Source organism: Garra rufa, chromosome 19, assembly GCF_049309525.1.
Source record: "Garra rufa chromosome 19, GarRuf1.0, whole genome shotgun sequence".
NCBI classification, from domain to species: domain Eukaryota; kingdom Metazoa; phylum Chordata; class Actinopteri; order Cypriniformes; family Cyprinidae; genus Garra; species Garra rufa.
This window is the reverse complement of record NC_133379.1, coordinates 9,211,581-9,228,901: the sequence shown is the minus strand read 5'-3', so window position 1 is coordinate 9,228,901 and position 17,321 is coordinate 9,211,581. Positions and strand designations below refer to the sequence as shown.

The 17,321-nt window shown below is 36.3% G+C and overlaps 1 protein-coding gene across 1 annotated transcript in view; it reads right to left on the bottom strand.

Annotated features, from left to right (window-relative positions):
* The window catches only part of LOC141292599 (DNA repair protein RAD50-like), a 37,256-nt gene that overhangs the window by 2,721 nt on the left and 17,214 nt on the right, over positions 1-17,321 (bottom strand). Inside the window, exons 12-22 of the mRNA XM_073824633.1 lie at positions 14,815-14,972; positions 13,970-14,145; positions 13,261-13,498; positions 8,980-9,169; positions 8,623-8,749; positions 6,053-6,246; positions 4,788-4,898; positions 4,557-4,649; positions 4,354-4,467; positions 3,985-4,112; positions 3,528-3,752 (exon numbers count right to left, since the gene is read on the bottom strand). Of these exons, the coding sequence (XP_073680734.1) occupies positions 3,528-3,752; positions 3,985-4,112; positions 4,354-4,467; positions 4,557-4,649; positions 4,788-4,898; positions 6,053-6,246; positions 8,623-8,749; positions 8,980-9,169; positions 13,261-13,498; positions 13,970-14,145; positions 14,815-14,972 (1,754 nt within the window). The remainder of the gene's footprint in view (positions 1-3,527; positions 3,753-3,984; positions 4,113-4,353; positions 4,468-4,556; positions 4,650-4,787; positions 4,899-6,052; positions 6,247-8,622; positions 8,750-8,979; positions 9,170-13,260; positions 13,499-13,969; positions 14,146-14,814; positions 14,973-17,321) is intronic.

The window sequence follows — 17,321 nt, the reverse complement described above, 5'->3', positions numbered from 1 at the left end:
ATCGACAGGTGATCGGTTAGCTAGCTTTTATGTTTTTAAGCTTATTTTAGTATTAGTATTTATTATTAGTCTTAGTATTGCATTTCATCTAATGTTACACAACATTATTCATTAGTGACTGTGTGACTTCACAATATTACTGTTGTTAAACCTGTCAGCGTGCTCAAATCTGCTGCTTTTTTCTATTTTGCCTTCTATGGCTTGTTGCTAGCTATGCATTGTTGATAAAAGTAACTATTCAGCATCTGAATGATTATCTGAAGTGCCAATGTGTGATATAGTTCTGCGTTTAAGTTCTGCTCCTGGCTTATGCTACACAGTAATGATGCTCAATAGAGACATACATATGTCCATTTGTGGGTTCATAAATTAATAATAAATAAACCAAAAAGGCTGATCAATTGTCTAAGATCATCAAGTGGCTGAAAGTACAAAGCAATTGTACAAAACAATGAATTTATCTTCCTTGGTTGTGCTCATAAAAAGCCGCATTAAATGTAGTGGATGGTAAACCAAAAAAAGGATAAAATCACTTATGTATGCAATATTTATTGAAATTTTCTAAAAAGAATCTTAAAACAGAAACCACATACCAGGGTTTGCTAGAAGACATATGACAAACCCTAAAACCTTCTAAGAAAACACTGTGGTTTTTAAGAGAGTTGCGCAATTTGGCCTATTTCTGGTGCAAACTGAAAAAAAAAGTCCAAAACAGTCATTATGCAATAAAATGCTGCTGATTTATTAATAATGTATTAAGAATGATGCAATAATGAGTTATTATTATACCAGTACAGCTATTGTGTTTTTAATACTTTTTAATAAATATCTGGAGTGAAATGACTGATCTTTACTATGACAACTGTGATGCACTATTGAGCAAAGAAAAATTCACAATTTAAACAAGAAATTGAAGATTAATGAAACTGAAGATTAACTAAGGATAACGCCTCTGCACTGTAGATGACGACAGAGTGATTTAGACACCCACAGACTTGCTGATGTAACTTCCATGGGACGATATCGATCTAAACCAATGATGATGACTTGCTTCCAGAGGACTTCCTCTGTATATTCCCCCATGGGAAACCAACAACATTATGACTGCCTTTTTTAAATATGCAGATGCTTTACCAATATTGATGAAACTGTGCATTTTTGCAGAAGCCAGGATGTTCATGTGGGGTAAAGTGATTGAGTCTGGTGTACGTTACTTCTTAAACCCATTCACAAAACGGAAACCGTAACTTGGATAGCAGCTGAATGATACAGCAGTTTAAATAAATGTAAATTTTTTGTACATTTAAATACATTTCTTGCTTCCCTATGTCCTCTGTGGAAAAAACGGCATTTGAATTTGATCAGAACCAGTATAGTTCCACAAGGAACTGAATTTAGTTTCAGTACTAGTTTCACAAGTGTGTGTAAAAATTAGGGATGCACCGGTTGACCGGCCATAAATCGAAACCAGACGGTTTTTGCATCTAACGCACGATCGTTTTTATCCCGGCCGTTTTTTTTCCGGAAGTGTGCACGCAGGCCGCGACATTCGATTCATTCAGAAACATGTCACTTGTGTGGAGGTTTCTCGAAATCTGTGAGCAGGACGTGAAGATTGCAATCTGTGCTCGCTGAAGTTGCGCGAGCGTACCTGTCCGTGCCCTGTATAAGTGTGGACAGCGAACGTTTGTTCAGCTCAGCTTCTCACGTGATAGATGAAAAAAGAAACAGACTCACTTGTGACAAAGCTGAGATGCTTCTTTTTGTAAAAAAAAAAAAAACAAGCATCTACTTTTGAAAAGCCAAAAATAAAAGTCTGTTCTGTTAAGAATGATTATTATTATTTTACATTAAAATGCCTGTTTGCTTACTGTTTTACTTTACTGAAAGCACATGTTTTACTTATTAAACTGTATTTAATTTAATTTTTTTTTTTATTTATTTAATTTCGGATGTCAGATGCTATTGTTTCAATAGCCAAAGCCAGTTTGGCCTGTTAAATACTAAATAAACATTTGTTTATGTTGTTTACTTGCATAACTTCTTGTTTTTGAAAAAATTGGAAATCGGTATCGGAATCGGCCAGCTTGCTTGTAAAAAATCGGTATCGGAATCGGCCATGAAAAATCATGATCGGTGCATCCCTAGTAAAAATGTCAATAAAGACTGATATCTCAAAAGTTCTTCACAGCTGTCCTACCACCTGTCCTTGACATCTTTCACTACGTATTTCTCCGGCGCTTTTACCCACACTCATACAAATCTTCAACAGCTTTTACTACTAGCATTGTTTTGTCTCATTGAGGGAAGGATATCCAAGTCCATCAGCTAACAACTGGGGTTCTGCAGAGTTCTGCATTTGGTCCTCTCTCTGTTCCTCTGAGACCTTTTACTCTTTTCCCATCATTGACGGAATTGTATGCAAAACAGTGTTCCAACCAATCACCGTCAGGGGGTTGGTGTTGTGGACTTTCGCTCTGCCTCCCTCACATCCCTGCACCAGTACGAAAGTCCACAACACTAACCCCCTGACGGTGATTGGTTGGAACACTGTTTGTTTTGCTGTGGAATCGTTGGTAGCACCGATTGTTTTTTTTTGGCATATCTCGGACCCTAGGCTGACCACAGAGACGCGTTTTTTTTACAGCCAATTTGTGGGGCAGGCAGCGAGCGGATCGTGAAGAAAGGTCAGCTGAAAGTGACACTTTATGTTTCAGCCTAGAATCGCTGATACAACCTTTAAAGTAAGGAAACTTTGCTTCCTTTGCTCTTGTAAACAAACGTTGGTTTTCACAAGACTCATCAGCACTTGCGCTACGCCAACGTCTTACATTATCCGCCCGGAGCTGCTTCCATGTACAACTGTCAGTGCAAGCTAGATTAAAGTGATTATTACATTTTAAATATGGATATTTTTCTTACAAAAACACATCGATTCACTACAGGAGGCCTTTATTCACCCCCCTGGAACCGTGTGAGGCACTTTATATTATGGATGGATGCACTTTTTTGGACTGATGAATAGAAACACCCGCCTATGCAGTTCTAAAACTTTAAAGTGCCAATTGCATTCGTCTGAAAGAAGGAAGTCATATACACTTAGGATGCCTTCTATGTTTCTTATACAGTATGTAAATCACTTTATATAAAAGATTTTGGTAAACGATTTTCCAGTAGTTTCTGAATCTAATTTGTATATATAAATTTTTTTTCTTATACTGGCAATACCTAAAAATGGCAAGATAACTGCTGCTATGATTACAACAGTTACTATGGTAAGCATTTTATCATGTTTTGGGGGAGTTCCTGTGATGAAGCTCACTAGTTAATGATGATTCAACTGCATCATTAGGGCTAAACATTTTTGAGTCAGACTTCCTTTAGCCTAGATAACAGTGCACATGGCTTGCTGCCTATTACTGCTTCTTACTGTCTGCTGAACCACATCAAACCCAAACCTACACACTCTGACAAACCGCCACCTGAAGTTACCCTTGAGAAAACCCCTGATAACAAAAGCTACTTACTGGTCTAGGGCTTTATAGTAGATGTCCAGGTCCTTATTAGCCAAGTCTGTAGTTCTCATCACAATCATTTTGTCTCTGTAAAGATCCTCGGCCCGGCAATATTGGTCCTCACTGAGCTCTTTACGAAAACGGAGGATCTCGTCCTCATAGCCTTTCTGTCGACCGAGAGCCACACTGCGGTTCTTTTTCAGGTCCTCCAACTTTCGCTCCACTTCTCGACGCTCACTTGACAACAGAAGATAGACACTTTAATTTGATGTCAGCTCGCACTCTTACTAAAGATCTATGCAAACTAGTTAAGATTAAAGTAATTAGAAGTTAGCGAGATGGATTCATTTAGAGTTATGGTAACTAAAGAGCATGCTCTGCACTTTGTGGGAGCTTCTGAAAGTGTGTCAAACATTGTCAGGACTTCCTAAAAGCCGGTACTTGGTAGCTACAATATGTAATCTCATACTTGCGCAGCTGCAGAACTTGCATGTTGCCCATTTCCTTAAGCAAGTCTTCACGTTTCCGGGACACCTCTTTTAGCTCCTCAACACGCTTCCGTAAGGTCAAGTTGTCCTGTAGCCAGCGCTCTTGAACCTGTTATAAACCAATCATATAACCACAGAATAGAAAACCATTTTAGGGGAAAAATAAGCAAATTGCGATAAAATACGCATTCAGATGATGGTCTCAGATGATTAACGAGCTGTAATTGTATAATTTCAAATTAGCAGCAAAAACTGGATCCAGTTATTAAGAATTAGAATTCTGATACAATGTGTTGAATATGCTCAAAAACGCAAACAAAGGTAAAAGCACAGGAAGCTTTGCTTAGCACCTTCTGAGTGTCAATATCTTGTCGAATTTTGCCCATGTCCTTATTGATCTTCTCTCGCTGTTTTTCAGCCTCGTGTAGTTGTTTGTCCACCTCTTGTAGCTCAGTTTCTTTTTGCTAACGAAGTCAAAATTTAAAATTAAATGCATGGAAAAAACATCCTGGCATATAGGAAATAGGAGCTAAAAAACACAATTTTGTAGTACCTCTTTGTAGCTGTCTTTGCCTTCTTCTATGTACTTGGTGATCTCTCTTTCAAGGAGGGTCACATTTTTTAGTTTTTCCTTGATGTCATGTATCTAAAAGAAAGTATCAAGCTTTAGTCAACTCTGATAATAAGCAATGACATCATCTCGTATTAAAGTAAATGACCACAACCTTTAATGTAGTACATTGCAGTAAATAATTTCACAGTAAACAAAAAACATAATTTAGACCTTTTGCTGTCCTTCCTCCTGTTTCTGCCTCCGGCGCTCAGCAAGGTCCTGCTTCTCCTGCTGGAGCTTCTCCAGAGTGGCAGCTAGAGGAGACACCTGCTCCTTTGCATCCTAATAAACAGACAAATCATGATCAAACAATAGAAACAATATGATTACACTACCGTTCAAAAGTCTCTAATATTTTTTGTTTTTGAAAAACTTATTTTATGCTCACCAAGGCTGCATTTACAGCTGTTGTGGAATATTATTACAATTAATGATTTTTAAAAATGTTGGTTACAAATGTTTAAATATTTTAGAACATTTAAAAATGTAATTTATTCCTGTGATAGACAAATCTGAAATTACAGCATCATTACTCTAGTTACATGAAACATTTCTAAACATTGAGGAAAACAGCTGCACTGCTTAATATTTTTGTGCAAACTGTAATCATTTTTTTTTCTGTGATAAATAGAAAGTTCAGAATAATGGAATTTATTTTAAATAAAATGTTTTTTTTTTTGTATTTAATTTGCCTTTTTGAGCAGTTTAATGCATTCTAGCTGAATAAAGTATACATTTCTTTAAAAAAAAAAAAGAATCATTCTGACCAAAAACTACTGAATAGTAGTGTGTATGATAATTTTTATGTAAATTTAGGTTTTACTCGGTACAAATTAAACAGTGTATTTACAGTGCATTTATATTTTACAGAACCAACTTGTTTCTAAGAAACTACTGATCAATGCTCATGCTGTTTAACAAAGAAAGAAAGAAACTGTCTCGGTTATATATACAGTACCTGCAGGGTGGTACTGATGTGAATGGTGTTTTACAGGTAAAAAGTCAAAGTGTTGCTGCTTTTGTGAACAGCACGTGTGTATTTACCATACAAAGTTACCAGCACTAATGTGTGAATGGGGCTTGTGCCTAAAAAGGACATGTGCACAACATTCAAAGAAAGCCATCAGCAGATCTGAGGAGTGTGGCAAGCCATGCATCAATCCTTGACACTCAGGCAACCAAGGCTACAAACGTAATAGGTTACTCAACGCTGCATCAGTAGCTGACACTGTGGGAACAGAATACTGAAATGCAATACAACCAGGTAACTGCAGGTTTATCAACCTGTGAAACACAGACTTCTCAACCTGACAAACATGAAAGACTGACTACCTGCTCGTAATTCAGCTACTGATGCACTGTTCAGTGAACCTATGAAATGAAACTCTTGTCTTTAAGAATAAAAAGCACAGTAAAGTGGAGTGGGCGCTCCTTACTCGAATGTCTCTGTGGAGTGTTTGGATCTCAGTGGTGAACTCCACACATTGCTCCTCTAACTGTTGACGTTTCTGCATATTGCTGGAGATCTGCAGCTTCTCTCCACGAATCTCATTTACGCTGCTCCTCAAGCCCTGGATCTGATCCTGCTGGTCCTGGATCAGTTTCCTCTTCAGCTCGATCTTACTGCAGGCTACACAAATATAGCATCACATAGACACACAGCTTTAAACAGGGTCATACAAATGTTATTTTACTACTAGTATGAAATACTTTGGGAAATTGACTAGTCCTGTGGTTTGATATCTATATCGATTGGCTACATCTAAAATTATTTTCAACACCATTTTACTAATACGCATTTATACTGATAACACATTCAGTTTTTATAACTTTTATGAACTGAGGGATTATCATTTGATCATTTATAATGACATTTACATCAAAGAACTACTTAAAAAATAAGAAATGAAGGAAAAGGTAATTAACAATATTTTTAAAAGGTCACCATTTATAGTACCTTATACATTAATATAAAGAGAATATAAACAGGAAATAACAATATGACAAATGTTTAAAACAATGTAGATTACCATTCAAATATTCAGGGTCAATTAAATAGTTTTTAAATAATTAATATTTTTGTTCTGCAATTGTGCACTAAATTGATAAAAAGTGACAGTAAAGACATTTACTCTATAATGTTACAAAATATTTTATTATTATTATTATTATATTATTAATGTCTGCTGAAAATTCAGCTCAGCTATCACAGGAATAAATTACACTTTATAATAAAATGAAAAACATTTTTGTTAACTGTAATGATATTTCATAATCAGGCATGTGATTGGCTAAGGACAAAAAAGCAGGAAAATATACTAAGACCCCCCCCGGATAATGATTTGCGGTTGTCGTTTGGGAAAATTAACCAAAATGAGCATCCCTAATAGCTAGCTAATACAAGTAAGTTAATGTTAATGCAGCTTAAACATCCTGCCATAGTGGAAAATCACTCAAAATCGATAATCTAATCCAGGGGTCTTCAACTAAAACGGCTCGAGGTCCAGACAATTATATATAAAAAAACTACTTATGTTTTTTTTTGTTTTTGTTTTTTCGCGAGACCAGGGTATCTGCAGCATATTTAATCTTAAATTCTACACATTTAAATACTTTTTTTAAAGACCTAAACAAAATTTAATTAATAAATAAATAAATTATTAAAATGACTGTAAAAAGCATGATTTACAATTGAGATACAGATTTCCCAAAACAAAAAAGATTTCTTAAATTATAAAATTCACATTCCAGCCTTCAAGAGTCAAAAGTATAAATTCTTATATTAATTTAAACAATTATTGTCAATCAAGTATTATATTAATTAACATATATTTTATTGCCTTAATTGTTTAAATTTGTATAACACATGATCTTGTCGATCCATCAGATAACATTTACAACTCTACGTGTTTGGTGCTTAAAACCATGGACTGGTTTGTTTACATTGGTCTTTTTGACAACAGCAGACGTACGAGCTGATTAAAAATGTCAGATGATTCTCTTCCAGCAGGAGGCGCTATCAGAATGATACACAAAACAGCGCCGCAGCTGACTTTGAAACGCGCAGCGCTCATATTTATTCAATGGATAACCTTATAAAGTTCCATCGCAATTCTTGCCTTTTAGTCCCCACATTTAAGACCACCTGAAATAATTAGTCTTTCTTAACCCCTAATAACACTACAGTCATCAATAAATATGAAGAGCTTTATTTCAAGAACCGACTTTCAAAAACCCTTAGCCTAAACAAAATACGTTTCTTTTTATTTTGCAGAAGAGAAATATTAGGGAAGTAAATTAATATCAGCATATGAAGTATAATCGTCTATCATTGTCTCTTAGAGAATGTGCACATTAGATGCTGAAAGCGCTGTTTTTACTTTCACTTTAATATATGCAGTTTTCACGTTGCTTGTGTGATATCCATTGGCTCACCGTCGTGGTTTAAAATATAAATATGTATAAAAATACAGTATAAAAATATATATTTACAATATTTTGCGACGTAACCCCAAAATAATGCATTTTCCATCAACGTTTTTCACTCACTGAAAGCTATCTGTCTGCCGATCTTTTCTCTCCTCACTGCACAGAAGATTGCACCCAAACGCTGACCCTAGTGTGCTTGATATAAATGTATTTATTAGAAATAGCGTTCAGCATTTTTTTTTATTATTATTATTATGTCAAAAGCTTTCACGGTCCGCATGGACGCATCTTGCGGTCCGGAATCATACTTCGCCATCCGCCATTTGCGTGGATGGTCGCAAATACGTGACATAGGTCACATTTTCAGGTCGAAAAATCCGGAATTCCGGATTAATCCGGAAAAATCACATCCCTGCATAATATTGCTGTTTTGCTGCATTTTTAATTAAAAAAATGCAACCTTGGTGAACATTAAAGATTTAAAAACTTACAAACCTTAAATGTTTGAACGGTAGTATACAGTACATTAACATGAGATTCAAAAAAGTTTTTATTCTACTTAAAATGTGGAACGTACTGGTGTCCAGGCGGTGTTGGTTCTCTTGTTTCTCCTGGTTGACCTGCTGCATGGTGCGGCTGAGGTCAACTCCCTGCAGTCTGGCTGCATGTTGTGCGATCTTCCTCTCTACATCCTTCAACTCAAGCTACAGATAACAAGAAACATTCTGATTATGCACAGGTGGACATCGTGACAGTTAAATATTGCTTCCAGATTTAGATTTTGAGATGAAGTTAATTATAAATTTGCAGTATTTTGTATATGCATTATTCTGCATGTCCTAGGTGATACATAAATCTTTAAAATATATGTTTTGTGGTACTGATGACTGGATTGTATTTTCAGTTTTTTTACTGACTGGAAATTAGTGCAGACCTGATAGCGATCCATGAGTGATATGTCCTGCAGACAGGCCTTCGCTGTGTCTTCCTCAGACATCAGTGTGCACTGCAGTGTCTCCTGCTCCTCAGTGTCTCCTTTCAGCTTCTCAATGTCTCGATTTGCACGCTGGAGTTTATTTCTGAGCTCTGGCAGCTCTTTCTCCTGGAGCTCCGCTATGGACTGTCTGCAAGTACAGGAGATGGACATGTTAGAAAATTATTAATTAACATCTTAAGCTATCTTAGACAGGTGGACAGATGAATGGGTGGATGGATGAATGGATGGATAAAGTGGTAAATAGGTGAATGAATGGATGAATGGATAGATGGATGATGGATAAAGTGGTAAATAGGTGAATGGATGGATGATGGATGGAAAGATAAAGTGTTAAATAGGTGAAAGGATGGATGATTGATGGAAAGATAAAGTGGTAAATAGGTGAATGAATGGATGAATGGATAGATGGATAAAGTGGTAAATAGGTGAATGGATGGATGATGGATGGAAAGATAAAGTGTTAAATAGGTGAAAGGATGGATGATTGATGGAAAGATAAAGTGGTAAATAGGTGAATGGATGGATGATGGATGGAAAGATAAAGTGTTAAATAGGTGAAAGGATGGATGATTGATGGAAAGATAAAGTGGTAAATAGGTGAATGGATGGATGATGGATGGAAAGATAAAGTGGTAAATAGGTGAATGGATGGATGGATGGAAAGATAAAGTGGTAAATAGGTGAACGGATGGATGGATGGAAAGATAAAGTGGTAAATAGGTGAATGGATGGATGGAAAGAAAGTGGTAAATAGGTGAATGGATGGATGGATGGATGAATGGAAAGATAAAGTGGTAAATAGGTGAATGGATGGGTGGAAAGATAAAGTGGTAAATAGGTGAATGATGGGTGGATGGATGGATGGATGGAAAGAAAGTGGTAAATAGGTGAATGGATGGATGGATGGATGGAAAGATAAAGTGGTAAATAGGTGAATGGATGGGTGGATGGATGGAAAAATAAAGTGGTAATTAGGTGAATGATGGATGGATGAAAGATAAAGTGGTAAATAGGTGAATGAATGAATGGATGGATGGAAAGATAAAGTGGTAAATAGGTAAATAGATGGATGGAAAGATAAAGTGGTAAATAGGTGAATGATGGATGGATGGAAAGATAAAGTGGTAAATAGGTAAATGGATGGATGGATGGATGGAAAGATAAAGTGGTAAATAGGTGGATGGATGGGTGGATGGATGGAAAGATAAAGTGGTAAATAGGTGAATGAATGGATGGATGATGGATGGAAAGATAAAGTGGTAAATAGGTAAATGGATGGATGGATGGAAAGATAAAGTGGTAAATAGGTGAATGGATGGATGAATGGATGGAAAGATAAAGTGGTAAATAGGTGAATGGATGGATGGATGGATGGATGGATGGATGGAAAGATAAAGTGGTAAATAGGTAAATGGATGGATGGATGGATGGATGGATGGATGGAAAGATAAAGTGGCAAATAGGTGAATGAATGGATGGATGGATGGATGGATGGAAAGATAAAGTGGTAAATAGGTAAATGGATGGATGATGGATGGAAAGATAAAGTGGTAAATAGGTGGATGATGGATGGATGGATGGATGAAGTGGTAAATAGGTGGATGGATGAAGTGGTAAATAGGTGGATAGATGATGGATGGATGAAGTGGTAAATAGGTGGATGGATGGGTGGATGGAAAGATAAAGTGGTAAATAGGTGAATGAATGGATGGATGATGGATGGAAAGATAAAGTGGTAAATAGGTAAATGGATGGATGAATGGATGGAAAGATAAAGTGGTAAATAGGTGAATGGATGGATGAATGGATGGAAAGATAAAGTGGTAAATAGGTGAATGGATGGATGGATGGAAAGATAAAGTGGTAAATAGGTAAATGGATGGATGGATGGATGGATGGATGGATGGAAAGATAAAGTGGCAAATAGGTGAATGAATGGATGGATGGATGGATGGATGGAAAGATAAAGTGGTAAATAGGTAAATGGATGGATGATGGATGGAAAGATAAAGTGGTAAATAGGTGGATGATGGATGGATGGATGAAGTGGTAAATAGGTGGATGGATGAAGTGGTAAATAGGTGGATAGATGATGGATGGATGAAGTGGTAAATAGGTGGATGGATGGATGGATGGATAGATAAAGTGGTAAATATGTGAATGGATGGATGGATGGAATGGATAAAGTGGTAAATAGTTGGATGGATAGATGGATGGATGGATGAAGTGGTAAATTGGTGGATGGATGAATGGATGAAGTGGTAAATAGGTGGATGAATGGATGGATAGATCAAATAGGTGGCCCGAAGGATGTAGGGTGAATGGATAGGCGGATGGATGGAAGAGAGGAAAATTACTGAATGGTTGGATGGATGAAGGGGGTAAATAGGAAAACGGATGGATAGATGAATAGATAAGGAGGTAAATAGGTGGATGAATGGATAGATAGATGGATAGTTAAAAGAGAAAATAGGTGGACAGAGCTGTAGGAAGGGGTTAATAGGTGGACAGATGGATGGATGAATGGATAGATGAAGGGGTAAACTGGGGGACAGGTGGATGGATGCATTAATAGGTGAAGGGGTAAATAGGAGAAGAGCCAGATGGCTGGATTAAGGGCATAATAGGTGGCCAGGCAAATGGGTGGATGAAAAAAAAAAAACAGTAGGATGAATGCATGGATATAGTGATAAATAGGTGAAGGATGGATGAATATTTACAGTGCTTATAGAAAATCAACATACCCTGTGAAAACATTTACCTTTTGTCACATTACATCCTGGAAAATAAAATAAATTCAGTCTAACTTTTTTAGCTGCATGTACACATTATAACCCTATCATTTGAACAAATTTTGGAGAATTAAAAAAAATAATAATGAAATGCCTGGTTTGGTAATGTATCAGCCCCTTAGAGTATACCATTGTAAACTTGCCCAGGTGCAAGCAATCAACTTCTAGATTAAAGACACCAGGCTAATTGCCCCACTTCACATCAATAGTAGTGGTGTTGATTACTTCAGAATAAAACGAGCTGTTTCTTGAAGATTCCACTGTTTGTAGTGCATTGTACGGCAAATAATTTACCACGGTTGGGAAAGTGCTTTCGAAAGACCTCTGAGATAAAGTTGTAGAAAGGCACAAGTTAGGAGAAGGCTTTAGCTATCCCTTGGAGTACTGTTCAGAGCATCATTAAGAAGTGGAAAGCATATGGCACCACCAGCACATTTCCTAAATCAGGCAGTTTGTCCAAAGTGGATGACAGAGCCAGGAGGACATTGATAAGAGATGCTACCAAGAGGCAACTTTGAAGGACTTACAAAGCTTAATGGCAGGGTCTGGTCAGTCCGTGTATGTGACAACTATCACACAAAGCTGGCTTGAATGGCAGGGTGGCACGAAAGAAGCCTTTTTTTCATTTGTGCTATGCAAAAAATACATTTGAAAGAGTCTGACACCTTCTGGCAAAAGATGCTATGGTCTGATGAGACCAAAATCACCTTTTTGGATCGAACTCCAAGTGCTGTTTGGCAAAAGGTAAACACAGCACACCACCCAAAACATACCACACCTACTGTAAAGCATGGTGGTGGCAGAATTATGTTGTGGGGTGTTTCTCTTCAGCTGGGACTGGACAATTGGTCAGGATTGAAGTGAAAATGGATGCTGCCAAGTACATCCAAGTTCTTGAGAAAAATCTGCGTCCCCCTGCTAGAGCCCTGACTTAAATCCAATCGAAAATCTGTGGATGGATTTGGAGAGCTGTCAATTGCCGCTCACCACAGAATTTGACTAAACTTGAGCAATTCTGCAAGGAAGAATGGGCAAATATTCCCCAATCAAGATGTGCAAAGCTATTACAGACGTATCCAAAATGACTGATGGCTGTAATTAAAGCAAAAGGTGGCTCTACGAAGTATTAAATCAAGGGACTTTGACGAGTTTTCCAACCCTGTTATTTTAGATTTTTTTTTTTTTTTTTATTATTAATTTGCAAAACTTTTCTTTCATTGGTTTGTTGTTGCAAGACAAAAAATGTAAATAAAACTGGAAAAGTTTGACTTCAGGCTATATGAAAAATAAAGTAACTATTTCAAAGGGGTATGATGATTTTCTATAGGCACTGTAGGAAAAGTAAAAGATGGAAGCATGGATTAATGGAGGATAGATAAATATAGAAATAAAAGAATGGACAGACAGAAAAACAAAAATATATTGCCTGATGGGCTTTAGTGCTATCATTTCATTCTTCCTACGCTCCTTCCTCTTCAGGTCATGCTCAGTGTTCTTTAGTTTGTCTGGGACGAGCCGGAGCTTGGACTGCATGTCATTAATGACGTCCTGGAGCTCTGCCTCTGACGGGAACACACGCTGACATACGGGACAGCAGGGCTCGCCTTCCTCCGTCAGCTGACTGATGAACTGACTGTACACGGCTGTGGCACCCGCCAACATGGCTGCTCATAAAAAGATCCAGGCGAGAGAAGAGAATAAGTTTAGAAGAATAACATTAAGAACATGGAGGTCTAAGCACACATAAAGGGTAATGCAACCGCTACAAGCTACTTGACCTCATCTGTGTAGGTAACATTAGCACCTACCACATTAGAGTCACCAGCTTGCTCCTTCATATCCAGTTATTGCTATACTTGGCAAAAAAAAGGTCAGTATATCCTGTTTGGCAATAAACAGTAATTTACCCTGAACCAGGCCCACGCAGAATCTTTATCTGCAAAATCCGCAAACTTAAGCAGAATTCAAAGGTCATCATTCACGTAATGCGTCCCCTGACTCTTGTGGCTTTATGTATGGTTTGGTACGAATTTTGTGTCAATTTTGTGTCATTCAAATGATTTTCCTTCAAAATAAGCACAGAAAATGTTCATGTATAATTTGTGTAGCTCTAAAATGTTAACACACTTCTGTACCTCTTTGTTTGGAACACTTCTCCAACTCATCCTCCAGTTTGGTCAAGTCCGACTCAAAATCCTGACTGCCGCACACGTTAAACAGTCGTTCTTCATAACTGGCCAGCTGCTCTTCCTTACGTTTGATTTCTGCAGTGAAGTGAGTCTTCTTCTGTTCTCCAGATGCAAGCTCCTTACTATGAAACAAAAATGAAAATTTTTGCACAAGATTGTTGTCTAGCAATGCTAGTTTACAATGCATTACAATCACAGGGCAACATAATTAAATGCTAAAATGCTGTTTTACTATTACTGTGAATTTATTCACCACTGGAGCTGGAGAAAAATGAAATATATATTTTTTTTACATTTTTATTTTGCAAACTGTATATTCTAGGACAATATTTTACATGCAAGCATGTATTTTAGTGATTTTAATTTTTTTTTTTTAGTTTGTGTACACTACTATAAGTGCAAGGCTTTAATATGAATATTCAGCAATGTTTGTTTAGACAGCCCTATTATGCCTGTCTGTGTACGCTTAATATTATCATTTGAATACTTCATTGTGTACATCCGTTGCCCTGAAATATGATATATTCCTCAGAAGCCCGGAATCGAAACCGCACATATCTTGAAAAGATATTAAGTATGTGGGTGGTTGTGCAAATGTGATATTTTCTGTTATATCAAGATCAGTGCATGTGTCGTTTATCACGTAGACGTTTAGATTGTGTTACCTGAACAAAACAAATTTTATCCTCTGACTAAAAATTTAGTTTTTTAACCTTCTCTAGCTTAGTCTTTAAAACACCTACTATTATACACGTTTATAGAAAAACTAATTGCTAAGAAGTGTGACAGACTTCATTTTGCTGAGCCGTTCTCTGGTGGAGTTGATCTCTTTGGATTTGGAGTAGATCCAGTCCTCTAGCTCTTTCTTGCTTGGGAAGTGTCCTAGCAGGGACACCAGCTCTTCATTATGTCTCGACTTGATCTTCCTCACTTGCTCGTCTTTTTCCAACTGGAATCAAAAGCAGATATAAAGTACTTATTTTTATGTTGAATAAAACTTTCACCTCACCAGCCCCTGTCTGGCATAAGCACTGATGATATATGATAAAAGTACAATATATGTAAGCATATGCCTAGCATATTTCAATAAACAATTTAAATAGTGGCATGCTAGACTGTTCTTACAGTGTGCCCTGACTAAATTCTGACAATAGTAGTACATAATTTGGATATTCCTTATATACAAAATATCTGTATATGACTGAAAAATGTAAACACTTTTGCTTTAAAGTAGTATAAAGACATAAACATTTTCTGATATTGAATTTCATATATTGCACATAACCTATAAAAATACATTTATTTCAATTTATAAAACATAAAAATTAATTATATCAAAATAAATAATTTTGATGCCTCAAGCTAATCATATAAAGTAGGGGTGGCCAGGTGGGTCCTAGAGAGTCACTGCCCTAATCAAACAAATCTAAACAAGCCTTATAAAGGCCAAAGTGTTAGTAGAAAGCGACAAGCGGGTACGTTTTTATCTAGGTAGCAGCAAAACTCTGCAAGACTGCAGCTCTCCAGGATCAACATTGGCCACCACTGATATAAAGACATGTACTGACATCTAGGTGTTACAGTTATATACTGCAAGCAATGTGCTGACGTACTAATACACATCTATTACTATTAATTATTTTGTGTCATCTATTATAGTATCTCATACGGTGGCCCAGTAATGTACAACACAACAAATAATAAAAGCAAAAATAAATATAAGTTAACAACAACGCAGAACCAAACCACAGCACAATGAAAACAAGCCATAACAAAACAGAATTGCCTCAACACAATGGAAACTAGTCGCAGCAAAATGAAATCACCACAAGACAATGGAAATACTTCTGCTCCCTTTTTAGAGGATGTGTTAAAGCTAAGTACTTTATACCAGAGGTAATAGTCTAACAAAAAGCTCATTTTTAACATTTTACTGTAACAATTTTTTGAAACCACTGGCATGTCATATATATATATATATATATAGCTATGCAAATTTAAAGTGTCATTTAAAACGTTTGGTGCAGTAAAAGCTGTTTAAAATTAATAATTTTGTTACACAATTAACTCTAGTATGCAATTTTAACTTTAAAGCACTGTTTTATGTGACCACATGAAACAGCAGCAGCAGTAATACTATGTGCATGTTTAAGAGTCCATAAAAAAACAATGGTATAGTATGGAAAACTATTCAAAAAATACCACTAGTATAAAGCTTGCATGTTGGTTTTAAATAAGTGAAAGTATTATACTTTCTTAGCGATAGATGCCATTTACACTAACTGACAACGGAAGTATTTTCTTATCGATATGTTGTTTACACTAAGTAAAAATAGAGATAGATTCTATTTAAACTAGGGATGTAACTATATTATCAATATTGTGGTATTGTGATAGCAAAACTGTCTCGATATTATCACTCTAACTCGAATTCTAAGGTCTTTAAAGTTATGTTTTGGCACAGTATCTGTCAAACAAATTAAAACTGAAAGCACAATATGGTTTAATCCCTTTAACAAGTCTGTTTTCACTGCACGTTTCAAAGCAAAGCGCGCACTTCATTCAGACAATTAATGTGTGAATGCAGTGAACACATTTATTGCATGTGCTGTGGGTTTAGCTCACGTTTGGGAATGCAACAGCTACCAGTTATGCTTTATTTTCATGGCAGATGATTCCAGCATTTCACTAGATTTGCAGCAAGCATGTTTTCACTGAAGCTGGAGTTTTCCTTCAAAATAAAAACTCTACTGTTGTTTCCATCAAAATAAAAGCTTAAAAGTGCAGTATGAATTGCTGACAGCTAGTGGTTTAAATGGGTAACGTTACTGCAGCCCAAATTCAAAATATCTCCTTCAAGTGTAGAAATGAGGAAATAAATATTGCGATTTCGCTCCTGTAGTGTAAATAAAAAAATAATATACCTTTGAAATATTAATTTTCATTTATTTTACAGTGCAGTTGTTTACACTATATGGCTATTACTGTCATAGGAATAACACTAATATAAAATTGTTATTATTTTTATTATTATTATATTTCAATTAGTTTGGCTTCTATAACACCATGTGAGTGTAATTTAGACTGAGACAGCATATCACAACTAAAAAGAGAATTGAGTCAATTCACTGACTTTCTTTTCTGACTTAAATTTTCTTAGGATCATGGGTTGGAGCTTTTAATTGTGAACTCTCAAAGTGCATTAGACAGAATAATTGAACTTTAAAATATACAAAATGTTTATTTTTTTTCCAAGTCTTCATTTTTCTTCAGTATTATCGTATTATCATATTAAGGA